The sequence below is a fragment of the Lynx canadensis genome, chromosome F2, assembly GCF_007474595.2.
Source record: "Lynx canadensis isolate LIC74 chromosome F2, mLynCan4.pri.v2, whole genome shotgun sequence".
Taxonomy (NCBI): domain Eukaryota; kingdom Metazoa; phylum Chordata; class Mammalia; order Carnivora; family Felidae; genus Lynx; species Lynx canadensis.
The window spans coordinates 48,615,607-48,637,857 of record NC_044320.2 but is presented as its reverse complement, the minus strand read 5'-3'; the positions used below and the strand labels follow the sequence as shown (position 1 = coordinate 48,637,857).

At 35.1% G+C, this 22,251-nt stretch overlaps 1 protein-coding gene across 1 annotated transcript in view; it reads left to right on the top strand.

The window, feature by feature from the left end:
* The window catches only part of CNBD1 (cyclic nucleotide binding domain containing 1), a 397,689-nt gene that overhangs the window by 54,641 nt on the left and 320,797 nt on the right, over positions 1–22,251 (top strand). The window contains exon 4 of the mRNA XM_030304387.1: positions 5,195–5,353. Coding sequence (XP_030160247.1) covers positions 5,195–5,353 — 159 coding nt within the window. The remainder of the gene's footprint in view (positions 1–5,194; positions 5,354–22,251) is intronic.

The window sequence follows — 22,251 nt, the reverse complement described above, 5'->3', positions numbered from 1 at the left end:
GCTGGGGGAGAGGGGCAGAGGGAGAGAGAGAGAGATGGAGAGAGACAGACAGAGAGAGAGAGTATCCCAAGCAGGCTCCATACTCAGTGTGGAGCCCGGCACAGGGCTCAGTCCTGTGACCCTAGGATCATGACCTGAGCCGAAATCAATAAGATGGTCAAGTGACTGAGCCACCCAAGTGCCCCAGGATCACAATTTTTATATCATCACTGGTCATCAGAAAAGCCTTACATGTTAGGAAGCTCTCAAGTTTACAGAAGTGGATACAGGTTTTACAAAAATCAAATTTTTACTTGAAAGCTTAACTTTTATTATAAGCAGCAGACACTGTTTATTTGAAGTGACAACTGCACTTCACTGATTTTTGAGAAAATACATTCCAAACATCCAAGTTATATCCAAATATCCAAGTCATTTATTATAGTTTGTCTTTTGGCTATTCTTTCAAGTTAATATGGAGTACAGTGAAATAAGTGAATAGTTGTGCTTACAACTCAGATAATAATTCACTTTTACTTGAGATAAAAATCTCTTTGAGATGCTACAAAAATGCTTTATCTATACTTTTCCTTTTGTCACACAGAATATCACAAAGCAGTGTACTCAGGGTCAGAGGGTTGAGAATAAAATTAATTTTTTTTGGCTTTTTAAAAATTATAAGTATGTGGCAGTGAAGAATTTAGTGACTGCTAGTATAGTTTCGTCCCATTATTTTGAATCATTCTTGGTTGCAAGTAGTTTTACCCATCATTATTTTCACGATTAGATTTCAACACAGCAAGAAAGAGGCAAATAATATCTTACTGGTATTGTGATTTTTTTAATTTTTTTTCTCTTTGTAGTTTGCTGAGGAATTAAATAACTTAGTGATTTCCTATAGTCAGTATAACTCCATAAATATATGAAAAGTGATCAATATTTTTCAATTAATTTCACAAAGTCAAAAATTTAATAATATGGTAGCAGTAAGAATGTAGAGCAACTGAAACTTATGCCTTGGCTATTGTTATAGCCAGTTTAGAAAACAATGTGGCATTATTAATATAATGTTGTGAATATACTAATTTTAATTCTTGGAGAAGTTCTGGATGTACAAGATAGTCATAGTAGCCAAGTTTGTATATAGCAAACAAACAGATAAAAAACAAAACAAACCTGGAAACAAAAATCTCAATTGCCCACAGACTTAAGAAAATCCCCTTTGTGGTATATAAATGTAATGAAATCTTATACAGCAGTAAAATGAATGAACTATAGTCATTAAATCTCATAAACACAATGAACAACAACTAAAAAACAAGTTATGGAATTCATAAGAATCACTTCATTTCTATCAAGTGCAAAACTAAATATGCAAAATGAAAATTAGGTTTTTAAAGGGATGCATATATTTTTGATTAATCTGTATAATGAAAACCAAGGGAATAATAGGAACAAACTTCAGTGTAGTGGTTATCTCTGGAGTGAGTGCTATGTATCTGTCCATGGAAAAGTAATTGTACAGTGCCATGGGTACCTTAAAGATTAATTCAGAAATAATTAGATGTAGTGATATCAAAAAAGTATGAAAAGATTAACAGAGAATATTAATCTGTTGTACAGTGGCTATGTCTATTTGACAGGGTCAAAATATTTTTTTTTAAGTTTATTTATTTATTTTGAGAGAGACAGAGATAGTGCAAGTGGGGGAGGGGCAGAGAGAGAGGGAGAGAGAGAGAAAATCCCAAGCAGGCTCCGTGCTGGCAGCACAGAGCCCAATGTGGGGCTTGAACTCAAGAAACCGTGAGATCATTACCTGAGCCGAATTCAAGAGTCAGACACAACCGACTGATACACCATTTGCCCCAGGGTCAAAATATTTTTGAGCAGAATTTGGCATCTTTAGAAATTTTTTCTGCAAGAAAATTTCTTGTACTTTCTTCCTGGAATATTCTTTTTTTTTTTTTTTTAACTTTTTTAATCTTGTGTGGCAGTTTAAATCTCTCTCTGAGACATTGTCTTTTCCTGGCAAGCAAAATATGTCACCTATTTTTACACTCTTATAAGTATCCTATACTTGTTATTCATAACATGTATAAATTCTTCATATCACTTTTAACAACTTTCAATAACACATTTAGGAACTAATTAACCTATTAGTGCCTTCCCCCATTAGATAGTAAGGAACATATTGGCTAAGCAGACTGTTGTGAGACCTTATTGCCCAGAAGATAACTGGCTCACCCTATCCAGTGATGGCCAGTGTTATATGGTTGCATTGGAAGTTGCATGGGTGAAGTCCTGGTCATGTTAGGGCCTTACATGGCATGATAGGACCTCATCCTAAGCAGGTGGGTAACCATCTTTATAACCCAAGTGTGTCTCATGAGGAAATGGGGGAAACTTTTGAAGCCATGCTTACTGATGGCTGATGGCATCACGTGTTCCTTGCTTTATTTTAGGTATATTGCAATAAAATTGAGTAAATGGCATTAAGAAAAAAAAAGTAAGGAATCAGAAATACAACTGATGTTTGCCTTTTGTCATATTAAGAAAGTTCACTTCAAGGCACCTGGGTGGCTCAGTCTGAGCATCTGACTCTTGATTTTGGCTCTTGATTTTGGCTCAGGTCATGAACCCAGAGTTGTGGGATCAAGCCCTGTGTTGGGTTACATGCTGAATGTGGAGCCTGCTTAAGGGTCTTCTCTCTTTCCCTCTGCTCCTCTCCCCTACTTGTGTGCTCTCTCTCTTTCTCTAAAGAAAAGAAAAAAGTATTTCTATTTCTAGTTTTGTAGGAGTTTATATTACACATGAATGTTTTATCACATGAAATGTTTAGATAATCATGATTTATTTTATTCCATTAATATGTTGAACAACATTCATGAAATAGTATTCCTGGCATAGTCTTAACTAGGCTATGCTTTATATCTAAAAAATTATTACTGAATTCAGTTTATTAATATTTTGCTTAGGATTTTTGCATCTATATTCAGTGATACTGGCTTGTAATTTTCTTGTAATATCCTTGCCAGAAGTTGATATTAAGGCTAGGTTGGCTTCATAATACTAGCTGGAAAGTATAGCCGTCTTTTGTATTTTCTGCAAGTATTTGGGTTTATTTATCTATTAGGAGTTTGTTAGAATTCATCATTAAGGCCATTTTGGCCAGGAGTTTCTTTGTGGAAGGAATCTTACTTCTTAGTTATATTCTTTAAAATATTTAGAACAATTCAAAGTTTCTTTCTTTATGTTATCAGTATGGTAATTTTTACTTTTACAGTGATTTATCTCATCTAAGGTTTCAAATTTGTTGGCATGAGATTATCCATACTATTATATATTTGTATATTATATATATATTTAATATATTGCATTATTGCTAATTTTACTATGTAATGATGAGGATAATTTTCTACCATTTCCTGAAGAGTATAAGGCACAATTTAATCAACTAATTAATTAATGTGTCTGACCACCTATTTGTTTCTATTGCTTTTGGTGGTTTAGTATCTCCTGGTTAATTTCAAGAGGCTTAAATGTCATTGGGGACTATTTTGAATCCTTTGGCTAGTTTGAGATTTACAACATGAAGTAGAAAGTTCAGGAGTTGCCCACCTTGGGCAAATATGATGAACTTGGGCCAGAAGAATACTAGGTCCATGGGGACTCACTTTGCATATTCCTGCCACAAAGCTGCTATATCTACCTTCACTTTTCCCTCCAGTCCACAGACCTCTCCTTTTTAGAATATAAGAACTTCATTTCATTTGCATTTTAGTATCCAGGCTGGGTGGAGAAAAGCAAATTGCTTTATACCTGAATTCTCATCAGTGCTGAGTTTTACTGTGCTTACGTTTTATAGGAGTAAGTAGGGATACACTTTGAAGTGGTGTTCTAGGTCTGGAAGGAATGTTTGAGGTTCTGTAAAAATGATAGAAAGGGAAATGGATTTTGGCTTTTAATTTTATATTTGTAAGTTATGCTAGGCTATCTTCTTTGTGTATACATCAAGTAAGCTTTACGACTAAGCTTTAACAAGCAGCTATGAGTGGTAAGACAAATTATATAAACTCTTTAATCTGCAATTTCCTTATCTTATCAATGGGGGATAATATTGTTTATTTCACATGGTTAATGTTAATGAGATATGTGCATATAATGTTTAGCAGAACAACCAGCACAAAAACTCAAATGTATGTTAGATGTTAATGTGATTATTTATTATTATTATTATTATCCCACATAATGTTTATCTTATATTTAAGTATGATTTTAATATTCTCATGTATATAATTACAGGTCATTTGGGCTTTTATCATCTCCACATTTTTTTTTCTTAAGGATAATAGCATTCATTAGCATTCATTAGCTTTTGCTCTTAGGTTATTAGTGACTTCTAAATAGAAATGTGTGGAACTAGAAAAATGAATGGGGAATGGTTATTCAGCCATACATCTCCTGGGAACTTGGGTGTATAACATACTGTAGCACAAGAATAAAGAAAAATGGCTGCTTTCAGATTATCACAATTTACCAGTTGGAAACAAAAGTTTTTAAAAAAGCAATTTTATCATTGGTGTGAAGAAAACACCAAAAAACAAGTGAATGGCTCTAAAGAGAAGGATATTGACCATTGACTTCAAATATTTACTAAGTTATGTACATCTAATTACAAAAGATGGTTCAATCACTTAATACAGTTATAATACGTATAATCAGGCTCTGAATGTGGAAAGTATTTTATGTATGTCCACTTTTAAGTGGACGTATGTAACAGCACTACTGATGACTGGGCAAAAAAACAGAACTAAGGCAATGAAAAGGCATACATTATTAAAATGCCATATTATCTCACAACAATGCAATTTTGCTCTTAACAGTAAAGTAAAAGTTCATGGTACTCTTTTTTTTTAGAGGAAGGGATGTCATAGCATCTGTCTGTTTTTTTTTTTAAGTTTATTTATTTATTGAGAGAGAGAGAGCGTGCACAGGAGAGAGAGAAAGTGTGGGGAGGGGCAGAAAGAGAATCCCAAGTAGGCTCTATACTGTTATCATGGAGCCCAGTGCAGGGCTTGAACTCACAAACTGTGAAATCATGACCTGAACTGAAATCAAGAGTTGGACCCTTAACTGACTGAGCCACGCAGTTGCCACATGTCAGTCATTTTTATACAATATGCAACACCATAATCTGTTGTGTTCCTTTGTTCAGAGAACCTACTGAAGGCACAGAAGAACTTCAACCCCAACAACCTGATGATTCTCACAATATAGCTATCCATGTTAAAAAAGCACGTGGTGGCCCTACTTTATATGAACCAAAAAATTTTGAAGAGAAGTTAGTGGAATTCCTGGATATTTTAAAGAAATTGTAAGTATTTTTAGTACTTCTTATTGAATAATACTTTTGAATAGGTCCACTTTTTTGTTTTAAGTTAGTTGTTTGCAGCTAAGTGTGTTTCAGTTGCAATCTACCACTAATGGTTGATTCAGGAGAGGTAGAAATGCTGAAGACTGTTTCTAGATGAATGCAGTCTTCATCAATTCAGTCTTCATGGCATATCATGAATATATTGGTAATATATCCAGTTGTGGCACATCATTTTAATTTTAAGCTGCAAGCAAAATAGGTGTTATTTACTGATTGTATTAAATCAAAATTATGTTTAAGATTTCATCAGTTTTTGTTTTGTCAGCTCTTCACAGAATTTAAACTGTCTTCTCCATTGCACAGCCATTATATAAACTTATCTCATATTCTTTTTAACTTCTTGGAACACTTTGCACCATGATTTGCACCTCCTCCCTGAAGGAGAGGGAGAAGGAGAGAGGAGGGATTAAATCTGGGTGGAGGCTGGTTACCAGATATGGTATTGGATTTGTGAATGAAATTAAAGTTGAAATGAGACCATGGGAAAATGTGATAATGGAATACTGATTGACAACACAAACAAAATGAACAGGAAAGTGTCAAGACTAGAATTGTGCCTGAAAGAAAAAAACAGTAGCATAGAATGAGAAAATAAAAATCTGGCATTTATATTTGTAGGAATACACTAAGAATTCAATGCTATAAGCACTTTTCTTGAAAATTGTCATTGCAAATTTGAGAAAATATGGTCGGTCAGAGTTTCCAGGAAATTTGAGAATAGTCAAATTTCTGATGCTTTTACTTACAGCATCAACAATGAAATAAACATAGCAATTACTAGTCTCTTTATAAGAAAGTAGGTGTGAGGGAATTGTGGAGAAGGAAATCATAACCACCTGCCATACATGGGTATAATTAAACTGGTAAGCTGTAAAAATAGAAAATTTAATGAGAATGTGTTCAGTGAATATGTTAAAAATATGCTTTGGTATAAAATCACTAAAGCACTCAAAGTTACTGGAGTTATAGCCACTTTCATTCCATTAAACCATAATGCTGACAAAAATTGTATTGGATTAAATTTTTTTAAGTGTCTAGAAGCCTGTGAGTCACTCACCTATGATTTCAAATTGTACTGGGCTGGAGGATTTTCAATGGGGTAATCTCTGTCTTTCTGAAAATAACAAGGTAGCACTTTCAAGAAAACAAAGTTCTTATAAGCTGCAAGAGGAGCCTGAGCAGCTATGGTTCCCTGGCAAAGTGTTGAAATACTAAGGTAAATCTAGGTTGAAGTCAGGATGGAAACTACAAATAGATAAAAACCCTGTACCACCTTAGCAATAGACTAAAGAAGGTACTACGGTAGAAGGATATCCAAACACAAAGTAGAATAGACAAAGGATCTACTGCTGCATTCTTATGTGGACCTTCATGGAGTCCATTTAACAACCAATCTCCAAATACCCTGGACAATAGATGTTGGGATGGTGGCAATTTCCAGAATCTACCCCCTCGCTCACATGTGAGAGAATGGATGGGTAGGTAGAGGAGATCCTGAAATAACATCAAGCTCCCACTTTCAGTGGCTCGGAATTGGCCAAGTATGACTCTTCAGAATGAAGGTAGCAGGTCTTGACTGCTGTCAATGGGTGGGGCTGTGTTACTCACTGAGACATAATGGCAGAGTAAATGAGAGGGGAACTCACTTTTATGTTTAATATTCACACAAAGCCTTAATTTCTATACATAAAATTCTGATTCTTCCTCATATCAACCTTTGAAGTGGACATGATCAGCTAGTAATAAAAGAGCATTGCATGTGCTAAATCCACAATCTATATTTGTTCTTCTACAGACATGCATTTTTCTTCTTGTTTCATTGGTACACTAGTGTATTCATTTTCCATTACTGTTTAACAAATTAGCATAAATGTAATGACTTAAAACAACATCCATTTATTATCTTTCTGGGCAAGGCTTAGCTGGGTCCTCTGCTCATGTCTCACAAGGCTTCAATCAAAATGTTTGTAGGGCTACACTCCTTTCTGGAGCATGAGATCTTCTTCCAAGCTTATGGGTGTTGTTGGAAGAATTCAATTCCTTGTGGTTGTAGGGCTGAGGTCTCTACTTTCTTCTTGACTCTCAGTTGAGGGCCCATTTCAGCTCTTACAGGTCCACAGATCTTTGCTGGATCACCCTCTCTCAGGCCTTCCCACAGCATGGAAGTTTAAATATTCAAAGCCAGCAAGGGAGAGTCTCTCTTTCTCCTATTGTGCTAAGATGAAGTTTTGTATAATCTAATCAGTGACCTGGATCTCCTATTACCTTTGTCATATTATATTGGTTAGAAATGAATCATTGGTTTTGTCCCCAAAACTCAGGTATCCGGGATAGAGGGGGTGCTTAGGATATGTTAGCCATATTTAGTAACATCATAAGTCTCTGTGACTCAGTCAACATTTGCAGTGGGGCTATATGCTTTATGTAGTCACAAAAGTAGTTCAACTAAAATCTGTTTATTGATGGATAAGTTGTCATGTCTTTCTTTATCTGTAATTGAACCATGAGCAGATCAATGGGCTGCTTTAGTGATATGATTGAATACATTTTTAAGAGTAGCTACCTTATGCTTTCTAAAATTCTTCACTTTGTCATTCTGCCTGAAATTTGAACAAACAAATAAATTTTGAGTAACCTCCTTTTAAAGAAATGCAAATATGCATGGCAAGATTAAGAAGCTATTGATTATTGATAACTTGGCAAGATTTGGCTTAATCATATTGATTACATAACTTCTATTTTAATTCAGCAGTTTTGAGTAAACAATGCTAGATCAGAGGAAGGATAAATGATTTGAAACACTAAAATCATTGGAAAGGGCATGTCTGGGAGATGTCTCCAGAGAGGTGGGGTTTGAGTAACTAAAGGATGCTATGTAATTGGAAAGTGTGTGTGGAGAACCGACTGAGAGAGAAAGATGAGAGAGATAAAAGGGTTGGGGGACTTTCTGTTAAATTTTTTATTTTAAGGCATATTGGATTGAATATACGCTTGTCATGTGTGTTAGGAGTTTGGATTGTAAGCAACGGAAACTGATTCTGGTTAATTTAAACAAACAAACAAACAAACAAACAAACAAACAAACAGGGTAGGGGAGAGAGGGGAAGCCTATGGAAGAATATTGGGTAGCTCCCCAAATAGAAGAACTACTAGATGCTGGAAATGATATGAACTAGATAACCTCTGCATGTCTTCTCCAAATATAACACTGGACTCAATCAGCTACAAGTATTTTGAGAGTTTTTAGGCTCACACTTTAGTTTCAGGGATAAGGAACCAGATTTTTATAGTTTGTTTTTATACCCATCCCTTAGATAACTGCTGAGGGGGCAGTACACTTTTATTGATAGTTCTTACTGAGTTCACATTCAATTGGTAAGGGATAGCATTTCAAAAGAGAAAGTATTTCAGAAGGAGGAGGAAATGGATTATGAATAAATAACATCAAAAGTTATGAACTAAAACATGACTTGGAATTTTAATTTATAAATAAATTTTACTGATTTAATATTTTGCAGCAATTAATTAATGAATTCAACATATACTTTTGAACTTCTATGTATGTTTCTGGCAATGTTCTTGGTATTGGGACCGCAGTGGTGAACACACAATATCTTTACCCTCATGGAAGCTTATATTCTAATGTAAGAGAGAGAGAGATAATAAATACATAACGTATTATATCAGTTAGTGATAAATGCTAGGGAGAAAAGCTAATGCAGAATAGGGGGATAGGGCATGATGAAAATGATCAGAAAACTCTTCTCTGAAAGGTGACGTTGATCAGATAATTTCATGAAATGAGAGAGCGAGCCAATCGAGTATCTTGGAGAAGTGCATTGCAGACAACGCGAGAGCCCAGAATGGCAACATGTTTTGTAAATTGAAAAAAATACATTAGCAACAATACCAGTGCTGTGAAAATGCATGATTGAGGGGAAAAGGTGGAAATGAGGCTTTGGATGTTACCAGGAACTGGATCATCACCTAGAGTCCTGTAGGTCATGATAGATTTTCTATCTAGGTGTGACTGGCAAAAAGGGAGTGACACATTATGGTTTAAATAGTAATAGGTCATGTGTGGAGAGCTGACTGTGGGTGCAGAAGATTTGGAGTAACCTCAGGAGGCTATGTGGAATTTCTCTCAGAGATGACAGTAGCCTGAATTCTACGTATAGAACTTGATTTTATTTAATTTTTTAAGACATGAGCAGTTTTCAATTGGTAGTCCTGGAAGCACATCAGATTCTTTGCTCAACTTGAGCACTAACAGCTAATATCCTGGACAAATGATCTAACACTCTCACATGTTTGTATTTGATTGCACTGCCTGTAACACCACCAGCTTTTAAAATGCAATTATGGATTGCTTTGGTAAAAATAATTGGTTTCTTTATAAATGACTAATTTCTGAAAAGAAAAGTGACATACATATATATTTGTGGGGGTCGTGGAAAGGGTAAGAGAAGAGACAAACTTATAAATGAGCTGTGAAAAGCAGTTTAAGATCCTCTGAGAATACTTGGCCCAATTGTTTTTTTCTCCTACTTTCTCCAATTAAAGATGTTTCCTCTGAGAGAATGAGGCGTCTGAAGATCATTATGTTTCAGTGGAGCAGTGATGCAGAGCCCTTCTCAGGAATGACTCAGAGGAATTGCTCCCTGGAAGGACATGAGGATTTTTGCTTTTTAGATTCAGGCTGCTTGAAATCCAAATGCAATATGGTTTTTACACTGTTGTTTTCCAAAGAAATGGCATATAAGATGAGGAATTACAATCTCAAACTATATTTTAAGGCTGTATGCTGATGAGAGAAAAATAATGTGTGGGTTTAATTCTGTTAAAAATACAGAGTTTTGATGAAAACTGACTGGGGAGGGGGGACTTACCTGTAGGAAAGAAAGTGTTTATTTCAAGCCAAACGGGAACATAGGTTAATTAAAGAATGGTGTGGGGTGCCTAAGTGGCTCAGTCAGTTAAGCGTCTGACTCCCGATTTTGGATCAGGCCCTGATTTCATAGTTCATGGGATCGAGCCCCGCATCCAGCTCTGTGCTGATGATGAGGAGCCTGCTTGGGATTTTCTCTCTTCCTCTCTCTCTCTCTCTCTCTGCCTCTTTCTCTCTCTTTCAGAATAAATAAACTTAAAAAAGATTTTAAAAAAGAAAAAATAAAGAATGGTCAGAATATTACAAGTAATTTCCATTTTTGACAGAAAACAGTGATCATGTATGATATAAGACAGGAACTAAATGAAGAGAGTTAATTTGTGTTTAGGAGATGAGTTAGCAAAAGATAGAAAGAAATTAGATTCCTTGGCAGTAGGTTGATATTATAGAAGAGTAAGGCACTGAATCTTGGTCTGTCTATAATAGTAAGAGTCAAAGTGACATTTGGGATGCACATATTGTGAAATGCCTGGACTCTGGAGTCTCAGAGACCTGGGTTCTAAACTGGACTCCTCTAATAACTGGTTGTGTGATCTTGGGCGAACTTCTACCTCTTGATACACAATTTACTAAATCTATAAAATGGGCACAATTAGATGAAGGAGTGAACTTGGGATGTGCATTGGGTGATGTCTGGAATTGTTGAATCACTATATTGCACACCTGAAACTAATACAACACTGTATGTTAACTATATTGGGGTTAAAATGAAATTAAATTAAAAAATCAAATGGGCACAATTATTAACCTTATAGGGTCATTGTTGTGAAACCTGAATAAAGTTAAAAATGTAAAGCTCCATGTATATTACTTAGTCTATAATACACGGTACATTGTACAATTCCATCTTCCCTTTGCCAAAGAATCTTGCATATCTTGATAGGTTTTTATACAAAAGATTTTGCTATGTGCTTGCTACATTTGAAGTATAAAGGATTCCTGTATCTCAGAATAAGTGTGTCCCTTTTTTTATTTCTTCAAGAAAGAATATGCAAATTTCTCTTATAGTTTATGAATAAATAATGTCTATTAATTATTTATGATATATTACATTAGTTTACAAAGTTGCCAGTAATATTTTCATACTAAAGTTTCATCAATGACTATTTCATCCCAAATTAACTAGGATTTTTAAAAATTTTATTTTTATACTGTTCTTTTGTTTGGAATAAGCAAACTGTATTTTACAATACACCATATTGTATTTCTATTACAATGCTTGTGAAAATTATTTTTTTCACTGTGCAGATGCCTTAGTTAATTTGGGTTGCTATAACAGAAATATCATAGACTGGGTGGCTTTAAACAACAAAAATTTATTTCTCACAATTCTGAAGGCTGGGAAGTCTAAGTCAAGGCAGATTGTATTTGGTGAGGGCCTTCTTGGTTCACAGATGGCTGTCTTACAGTGTCCTCACATGAAGGAACGGGAGAGAACTCTTTGGGGTCTCTTTATAAGGGCACTAAATTTGGTATTCTGAGACTCAATTTCCATGTGTGGAGTTGTGGGGGTTCCCCATACCAACCAGCAGGGTGTTCGAGAATTCAACTCAATTCTAACACTACCTGGAGATAGCATCAGATTCCACAGATGAAGAGTTCACTACTACAAGACATCACCTCTCCTCCTACCCCTTACCCCCATGCTTATGACAAGCCCAGGCTATAAATCACAGGTTTCTATTTCCCCCTTTTTGGGTTTGATTAATTTCGTCAGTAGCTCACATAACTCAGAGAAACATTTTATTTCTTTGATCACTTGTTTATTATGGGTGGGGGATGGACTAAATGGGTGATGGAAATTAAGTGGGCACTTATGATTAGCATGGGGTTTATATGTAAGTGATGCATCACCAAATATTCCTCAGTATTACACTATATGTTAACTAGCTGGAATTTAAATTAAACTTGAAACAAAACAAACAAACAAGAGGATATAACTCAGGAACAGTCAGATAAAAGAGATGCATAGGACAAGGTATGTGGGAAGGGGCATGAAGCTTCCATGCCCTCTCAGGGTGTGCTAAATCTCCCAAATCTCCTCTTGTTTACCAACTTGGAAGCTTTCCAAACCCTGTCCTTTTTGGTTTTTATGGAGGCTTCATTACAAAGTCACAATTGATTAAATCCTTGGCCAGTGGTGATTGATTCTGTCTTCAGGCCCCCTCCCCTCCCGGGAGATGGGAAGGGTTGGGAGTGAGGGGGGATTGAAAGCTCCAACACTTCAATCACATGGTTGGTTCCTTTGGTAACCAGCCCATATGCTCAGGTGGGGTGCAAAAGTTACTTCATTAACAAGACACCTTTGTCAATCTTAACACTAAGGAAATTCCAAGGGTTTGGGAGCTGTGAGCTCGGAACTGTGGAGAAAGATCAAATATGTGTGAGAAATATATATTTGGCCATTTGAATGATCAAATGAATGACCAAATATATATTTCTTATAAATCACAATATCACAGACACTAATCCTATTCATGAGGACTCCATTCTTTTTTTTTTTTTTTTTTTTTATTTTTTTTTTTCAACATTTATTTATTTTTGGGACAGAGAGAGACAGAGCATGAACGGGGGAGGGGCAGAGAGAGAGGGAGACACAGAATCGGAAACAGGCTCCAGGCTCTGAGCCATCAGCCCAGAGCCTGACGCGGGGCTCGAACTCGTGGACCCCGAGATCATGACCTGGCTGAAGTCGGACGCTTAACCGACTGCGCCACCCAGGCGCCCCGAGAACTCCATTCTTAATCACCTAATCATTTCCCAAAGGCTCCACATCTTTACACTATAATAATGAGGCTTAGGATTTTAGCATGCAAATTTTGAGAGGACACAAACATTAAGTCCATAATATGGTGTATATTATTTCAACATAGATGTGAATGTTAAAGCTAAGACTTCTTGTCTTGGGTGGCTATTCATTTTTGCATTTCAAGTTAGAATATTTTTTTCATGGAAATATTTTACTAAATATTTGTTATAAATACTTATTAGATTTATAAGTGCAATAGAAAGCAGACATCATGCACTGAGAGATCAGAATGGAATGACTCTAATGGGGATTTTTTATCATGTGTTGTATTATAATAAGACAATAGAATATGAAAAATATTTCTTATAACAACTGTTTAGTGAAATTACCACAAAAATGCAAGTTTTTGTTAAAAATTTTATGTATGCCCTTACAAAGGACATTAGTTGCCTTCCTACTGTAATTATTCTCACAGACAACGTCATCATGAAGTTACTTCTAACTTTATCAAACAAAGTATCTTAATTTCTTCTGTATAATAAAATTGTGCATTATATATGGGCAGGATGCTTTTGTACTCTGGGAGTTGTTATCTAATGGCATGAAAAAACCATTTTGGAGAGACTTAGGAAATCAAGTCTAGACCCAAGTAATGTTATATCTAGAAACTCTTAGAGAGATTTGGCTGTTTCTAGTAGAGTGTAGGCCTGCATAGTCACTGTTGTTTAACTGTCAAATCCTGGGTCTAATTGCAGAGAGATAGTAAACTATTTGGTGGTCTTTAAAAGCTTGGAACAGAATTCCTTATTTGTTTCTCTTTCTGTTTAATCTATTAAACATTTATTCTTGCAGAAAGTGGTTTAATTGGTTTCTTAATATTCAGGGTTGACATGATATGCTTGTGGCTTGTGCATGCCTTGATTTGGCTAAAGAGAGTGTGGTAAGTAATCTATAATGTGTTTGCAACATTCTTTTATGGTCCTCGGTGGGTTTGTAACTCTACTTTCTATCTCATGATCTCCGTGGTGTTTAGTTTCAAAATGAGCCACTACATTGGGCTTGCTGTACAGCAAGTTATTCCATCAGCATATGGGTCAATGCTCTTTCTTCTGCATTAGATCCTTGTCATCAAGCCAGACCTGAAAACTATATTGGCTAGAATTCTTCTTTGAAGCATTTATTCTCTATGTATTTAATGATAATTATTATGGCTAAAATTTTCAAATATCGTTCTCACCCTTTGCTATTTGATATTACAAACAAATTTAATAATTTTACAGTTCCTATTTTTTTGCATTTATAATTCTTATTTGAAAGCAATAGAAACTGATTTTTCAGCTAAGAGCAATTATTAGATTTCTGGTTATTTAGAGTAATTTCCTTGAAATGGAATAATTGGTAGGTAAAAGAAGACAGATAATATAAAGGCACTTGATATTTTTAGCTACATTTATTTTTGGAAAGGGTAAACTAATTAATATTGTCCCTAGCAGTGAACATTAGCTTTAAAAAATTCAATTTCATAGAACAACAGTAAAAGATATCACATAATTATTTTAATTTTCATTTCTTTGCTTCCTTCTTGAGCTAAATTTTTCTTTATTTATTGACTATTTGTATTCATTCACTTATTGACTATTTGTATTTATTTGTGTTGATGTGAGCTATATGATCATAGCCTTTATCCATGTTTTCTATTGTGCTTTAATTATGTATTGTTGATCTAAAAAGCTTTATATGTATTATGGCTATAATATGGAGATAGTACCATTTATGCAGTGGAGAATAAATCTTCACAAGAGGATTTTGCCCAAAATATATACTTTCCCAATATATATTTCCAGGTCATGCTAGATTTTGACAAGTACCTAATGAAGAAGGAAAAAATATGTATATATTTTTATACAGATATGTATAAATGTGTATACATAACATATACAGCACATTTTAGTAACCTCTTTACTGGGGCATAATTTACATATAATAAAATGCATATTTTAAAGTTTACTATTTGAAATGTCTTGACACATGTATTCATTATGAAAATATCACCACAATCAAGATAATGAACATATCCATCATTCCCAAGAATTTCCTTGTGTACTTCCCTATTTCTTTCTTCTTCCCACCCCCTTTCTTATATCTCACCCCCTGTCTCCAAGCAAACACTTAAACTGCTTTTGGTCACTATAGATGAGTTTACATTTTCTAGAATTGTGTATAAATGGAATTATACAGTATATACTATTTTTTAGTCTGGCTTTTTCACTTAGCACAGTTATTTGGAGATTCATCCATGTTGTGTTTTATATCAATAATTCATTCTTCTTTTCCCCATGTATAGTAATGCATTATATTAACACACCACAGTTTATCTATCTATCCATCAATTTATGGACATTTGGATTGTTTCTGGTTTTAGGCTATTACACAAAGCTGTTATAAACATTCATATCCAAGTCTTAACATGGGTGTTTGCCTTCACTTCTTTTAAGGAAACACCTGGAACTAGAACATCTTGATCATATGGCTAATGCATGTTGAACTTTTTAAGAAATTGCCAAACTGTTTTCCAAATTTCTTGCACCACTAGACATTCTCACCATTAGTTTATGAGAGTTCTAGTTCCTCTACATTCTTGCCAAATCTTGCCAAACCTTTCCTAGGTGCAGCATCAAAAGCATGACTCATAAAAGAAAACTGAATAAGTTAAATTTCATAAAAATTAAGTATTTCTGCTTTTTGCGACACTCTGTTAAGAGAATGAAAATATAAGCCAGAGACTGGGAATGTATTTCCAAAGCATGTATCTAATAAAGGACTTTACATAAAATATAAAGAAACCTTAATATTTTTGCAATTGTTTTCCCATTTTCTTTAAAAATTTTTTTTTCAACGTTTTTTTTTTGTTTTTTTTTTTTATTTTTGGGACAGAGAGAGACAGAGCATGAACGGGGGAGGGGCAGAGAGAGAGGGAGACACAGAATCGGAAACAGGCTCCAGGCTCCGAGCCATCAGCCCAGAGCCCGACGCAGGGCTCGAACTCGCGGACCGCGAGATCGTGACCTGGCTGAAGTCGGACGCTTAACCGACGGCGCCACCCAGGCGCCCCATCCCATTTTCTTTTAAAGTGTGCAAAATATTTGCATAAATATTTCACCAAAGAATATATATTAAGCACAAGTATGTACATGAAAATACCAACATCATTATTCATTAGAGAAGTGCAAATTAAAATCATGATATATCACTACACACTTATTAGAATGGCTAAAATGTTAAAGAATGTCTTCTGTATAAATTTAAGTTGTATAGCCTAATGACTTGACTTACATGTGTTCTGTAAGGATTACCACAATAAATTTAGCTAGCATCCATTATCTCAAATAGATTAAAAATGACTTTTTCGGGGCACCTGGGTGGCGCAGTCGGTTAAGCGTCCGACTTCAGCCAGGTCACGGTCTCGCGGTCCGTGAGTTTGAGCCCCGCGTCGGGCTCTGGGCTGATGGCTCAGAGCCTGGAGCCTGTTTCCGATTCTGTGTCTCCCTCTCTCTCTGCCCCTCCCCCGTTCATGCTCTGTCTCTCTCTGTCCCAAAAATAAATAAACGTTGAAAAAAAAAAAAAATTAAAAAAAAAAATGACTTTTTCTTTGTTTCAGGAAGTTTTAGGATCTGATATCTTAGCCACTTTCATATCATTGTATTTTCTAACCAAATATTATAAGTATATGTGAAAGCTATTTAACTAGGTTTATATATATGTTTATGACTGGCTGCCTTACTGAACTCTTATTAATTCCAATAGATTTTGAATTGAGTTCTTTTAATTATTTGTGTCATGAAACTATCCAGGAATAATGATAATTTATCTTCTTTTAAAGAGATATATTTTGTTTTCATTTATCTTAATGCATTAAAAATAGCATTAAAATAGTATTAAATAAATAATTGTGTGAACAGTGATCACCTTTTTAGTGTATTTTGTTTTAATGGTATGCCTCAAATGTTTCACCATAATACTATGTGATATTGGCTCTTGGTTGAAGGGAAAAAAACAACTTTTAGAGTAAATCATTCCTGTCAAGAAGTATTGAGTTGAAAACCCAGCTTACAACTTGCTAGATATGTGATCATAAATAATTTATCTAACCTATGTTTATTTTTAAGGAGGTGGTAAATATATCTAGTTCTCATGATTTTTAAGAAGCTTAAAGAGCTAGTGTATATGAAATGCATAAATGTATAATGTTTTGCACATAGTAGGTGAGATACACACACATGCACATGCACTCACACAAACACACTCATACACACGTCTTCATTCTTTTCCACTCTGCTCTTTGTGCCAGCGGGATGAACTTTATAAATTGTGTCAGCCACTCTTTCTGAATCTTTTCTGGTTGTATTTAGTACAATAGGAGACACTAGAAGGTGACAATGGATGGAAGCAGACTGAGTGAGGTCAGTTATTCCTTTGGATCTTTTCTTTCCAAATAGACTAGGTTGTCTGTTGCCTTCTACCGAATGCAGTAGAACTGCCCTTCTACAACTACAGCCCTTTCAAGATATCAAGGATCCCTCCTTTCCCTAGGGCCATCAGGCCTATTATAGTAACAACTTCCTGTTGTACCTGTCCTTGGTTCCAGCTACTTATCCTTCACTCTCCTGTAGATTTCCCTCAACCCTGTCTATATTTCTGTAAATAATCCCTTTATTAAAATCCTCTTAATGATTTCTTCTGAGTGTGTAATCTCCTTCCTTTTTGATGCAATGTGTATGTTGTTCTATGTAAATACATATAACGTTTCCAAACTCCCCAGAGTGCTATACCAGATCCTTACTATTTGGCCCCCTTGTCTTCTATATTGTGCTCTAAACCCCACCTATGCCAAATCATCTGTAGTTCTCTTACTGGGCTGCTGTTTCATGTGCTTGTGCTAATGCTCTTCCCCTTTTTTTGTACCTCTCTCTCCCCATTCACTTTTCAACTTTCTCTGTGAAGCCTTTTCTGATACACCAAGTAAAAGTCTACAATTATCTATTTGAGCCTCTATCGGTAGACATCTATATAAATTATTGTCTTAGTACCAGAATAGGTTTATTTGCATGGCCAAATGTTATACTTTCATTATTAAACTATAATCTCCCTAAAGGGTGGGGACTTGTCTCCTCATCATTGTTCATTCCATGTCTAGCGTGTAGTTTCTAGCATACAGTAGGTACTGAAGAAGTTTTTACAGAATAAATTAATCCAGTTATTATTATTAGGAGTTAATTAATATAGTCTATGTTAGACTTGAAATGTTGTGGAAAAGGTTGTAAGCTACAGTGATTCAGAAGTTATGTTTACTCACTGAGTGAGTGAGCTGTCCAGCCCAATTTGTTGGCCTCTCTGGCATGCAATATGACTGGGGTGGGGGTGGAGAATGTTTTATGCCATACTCATTTTATACATTTCTGCACTTCGTTAAGAATGGAGTGAAAAGGGGCGCCTGGGTGGTGCAGTCGGTTAAGCGTCCGACTTCAGCCGGGTCACGATCTCGCGGTCCGTGAGTTCGAGCCCCGCGTCAGGCTCTGGGCTGATGGCTCGGAGCCTGGAGCCTGTTTCCGATTCTGTGTCTCCCTCTCTCTCTGCCCCTCCCCCGTTCATGCTCTGTCTCTCTCTGTCCCAAAAATAAATAATAAAAAAAAAAACGTTGAAAAAAAAATTTAAAAAGAATGGAGTGAAAATAGGTCTTAAGTGTTTTCACTGCCCTCACATGCTTTTCTCTCTGAGTTGACATTTTGTTTTATAATACTAGGTGAATTTCCATGTGGCTTAAATAGAGATTTACTCTTTTCTTGATAGAATTGGGGCAGATGGTGGAAGTTTGAGGAAACTTTAATTATTCATTTTTTTTAAAGAGTGGTAATCTTCTAATTTCTGGTAGTTATCTGGTACCATGGGAATTTTTTTTCTCCAGAGGCCACCTAGAACATAGTAGGAAATTAATAAATATGCATTGACTATTGCACAAATAAGTTTTCAATATTCTGTTTTTGTTTGTTTGTTTTGTTTTTACAGTGGAAAGTATACTCCAAATAATTATTAGGAGGAAGGGAAATATTTTGTCTTGTAACTCTAATTTTAAACATTCAAAGGTATAATTGGACTATTTTATTTTTTTTAATTAAAAAAATTTTTTTTAACGTTTATTTATTTTTGAGACAGAGAGAGACAGAGCATGAATGGGGGAGGGTCAGAGAGAAAGAGGGAGACACAGAATCTGAAACAGGCTCCAGGCTCTGAGCTGTCAGCACAGAGCCGGATGCGGGGCTTGAACTCACGAACCACGAGATCATGACCTGAGCCGAAGTTGGATGCTTAACCGACTGAGCCACCCAGGTGCCCCTGGACTATTTTATTTTATAAAAGAGGAAATAATAGTGAGGAAAATACAATATTCAATCTCATCAGTTATTAGGGAAATATAAATTATATTTATATAATGAAATACCAGTACATGCCCACCAGATAAAAAAAATTAAAAAGTGGAAAAATACAGTATTTTGCAAGAATGTGGCATTATTATGTACTGATTTTGAGAGTACAAATATTGCACATATATGTACCAAGAGGCATTTATAAGATTATTCACAATAGCATTTTTCTTGGTAGAAATGTTGTAAACCTTCTAAGTGTCCAGTAACAGTAGAATGGATATAAATGGTAGCATAACCACATAATGGAAGAAAATATTATAGTGACTGAATGGACATTCATTACCATTCATCTGATTTACAGAAAGCCAGTCTCCATATTGACTTTCACATGTCAGTGACCTTTATGTGTCAGGGTGGGTGGATGAGCTTTCTCTTGAGGAAACAACAATAATATTAATAACAAGAAAGCCTTTTATTTTCTAAAACATAAATGAGACATGAGATAATCTACACAGTATATTTGAAACAATGTCTTTACTTTAAAGTTGAAATTAGCCAGTGGTTTATAATTGAAATTTGGTTTATCAAATATGGAGTTAGTATTCCTAATAAGTATGTCTCTTTGTTTACATTTCCTAGTATACACACAATAATCCCTGTAACCTATTCTAGTGTTTATGTTTGTAAATGTCATGCTTTTTATTTTAGCAACCTATGTTATGATTATAGCTCTCTATATAGCAAATAAATATTCTTTTGTAGAAAAAGTGCAATCTATACCACAGCTTAGGTGTTACATTGTAACTTTTCATGTAACTTTTCATTTTTTTTTTCATTTAGAGAAATGTTAAGATTATATCTTCAAATCAGTTCAAATTTTGACTCTATCAGTAAGTTATTAATTCACAAAATCCGATTAAAAATCAGGTCATGTTCTCCCTTTGTAGTCTTTATTGTCTTTATTATTAATCACTGAAGAACAAGAGTATTTGTTTTCTTGTGTATTTGTAACATGGGAAATATATTTTGCCTTAGTTTAAATAAGAAAATGTCAGGATGAAAACTATAATAAATAACATTGAGTATCTAATTTTAAATGATTACTCTCCTAGAAATATTTCTTAATAAAAAGATATTTTATATAAATTAGCTCTTCAATATAGATATTGGAAGTAACGTGTCTACATAGAGGAGGTCCCATGGGGTGTGTGCTTTTAAGGTCATTTTCTGTGCTAAAGGCTAGGTATGGTCTCAGAGCTTCAGCTTGGACCACCTACACTCTGCTTCTCGAGTTAACCGCCATTTTTTACAGAGCACCAAGGTAATATAAGAGCAATGTGGTGACATGCTAGATTCTTCCAGTGTTGTTGAAAAATGTAACAACTTATGGTGCTTGACAGAAAAATCTTTTTGATTGAATTGCTTTACTTATAATAAACAATTGTGCTTCCATAAACACAGGTTACTCAATTTTTGCTATTTTAAGTGATTTTGATACTTATAAGCTCTAAAAGGTAGATTTATCAACAGCTTTAAAGTATTTGCTTTTCTTTTCTCCTGCAATTACCTTTTTTGTATTCTCTTCACACTTGGGACTAGAATTTGTAACACTTGGAAATTTATTACTTTAAAAAATGAGGCAAATCTAACAATATATCAAGAAAAATTACTTTGGGGGTGGTATGCTGAGTAGTAGTTCCCTGACCCCCAAGGTGATTATTTCCCTGGCTGTGAGCAGTGTTGCTTACTGCTGGCTCTCACCTGCCAATTCTTAACAAGTGAACTATCCAGCCCAAGCTTGTGCCCCATCTCTGGTATGCAATGATTAGGGCAGTGCTGGGGAATATTTTAAGTCATATTGACTTTATACATTTCTCTACTTCCTTAGTGAATGTCTAGCTCACTGCTCAACATTTGTATCTCAATATGGATTTATTTTCAGATTTTAAACACATTTTGAAGAAGTGTAAGAAGTTAATTAATTTTGCAATGACTGGGTGGCTCAATTGGTTAAGCATCTTGATTTCAGCTCAGATCATGATCTCATGGTTCATGACACTGAGCCCTGCATCAGGCTCTACACTGACCATGCGATGCCTGCTTGGGATTCTCATGCTCTCTCTCTGTCCCTCCCTGGCTTGTGTGTTTTCTCTCTCTCTCTCTCTCTCTCTCTCTCTCTCTCTCTCTCTCTCTCTCAAAAAAAAAGTTCATTAATTAAGATACAACACCAAAGACATGATCCAAGAAAGAAAATTCTTATCTGAGAAAGATAATAAAACTTGACTGGACACCTACATGGAAAAGAATGAAACTAGACCACTTTCTTATACCGTACACACAAATAAATTCAAAATGGATTGAAGACCTAAATGTGAGACCTGAAACAATAAAACTCCTAGAAAGAAACAGTGGCCTTGGCAACATTTTTCTAGATATGTCTTTGGAGGCAAGGGAACTAAAAGCAAAATAAACTGTTAGGACTATATCAAAATTAAAAGCTTTTGCACAGTGAAGGAAACCAACAAAATAGGCAATGTACTGAATGGGAGAAGATATTTGCAAATAATATATTTGATAAGGAGTTAGTATGTAAACTATATAAAGAACTTAACACAATTCAACACCAAAAAACCAATATGATTAAAAAATGGGCCAAGGATTTGAATAGAAATTTTTCCAAAGAAGACATATAGTTAGCCAATAGACACATGGAAAGATG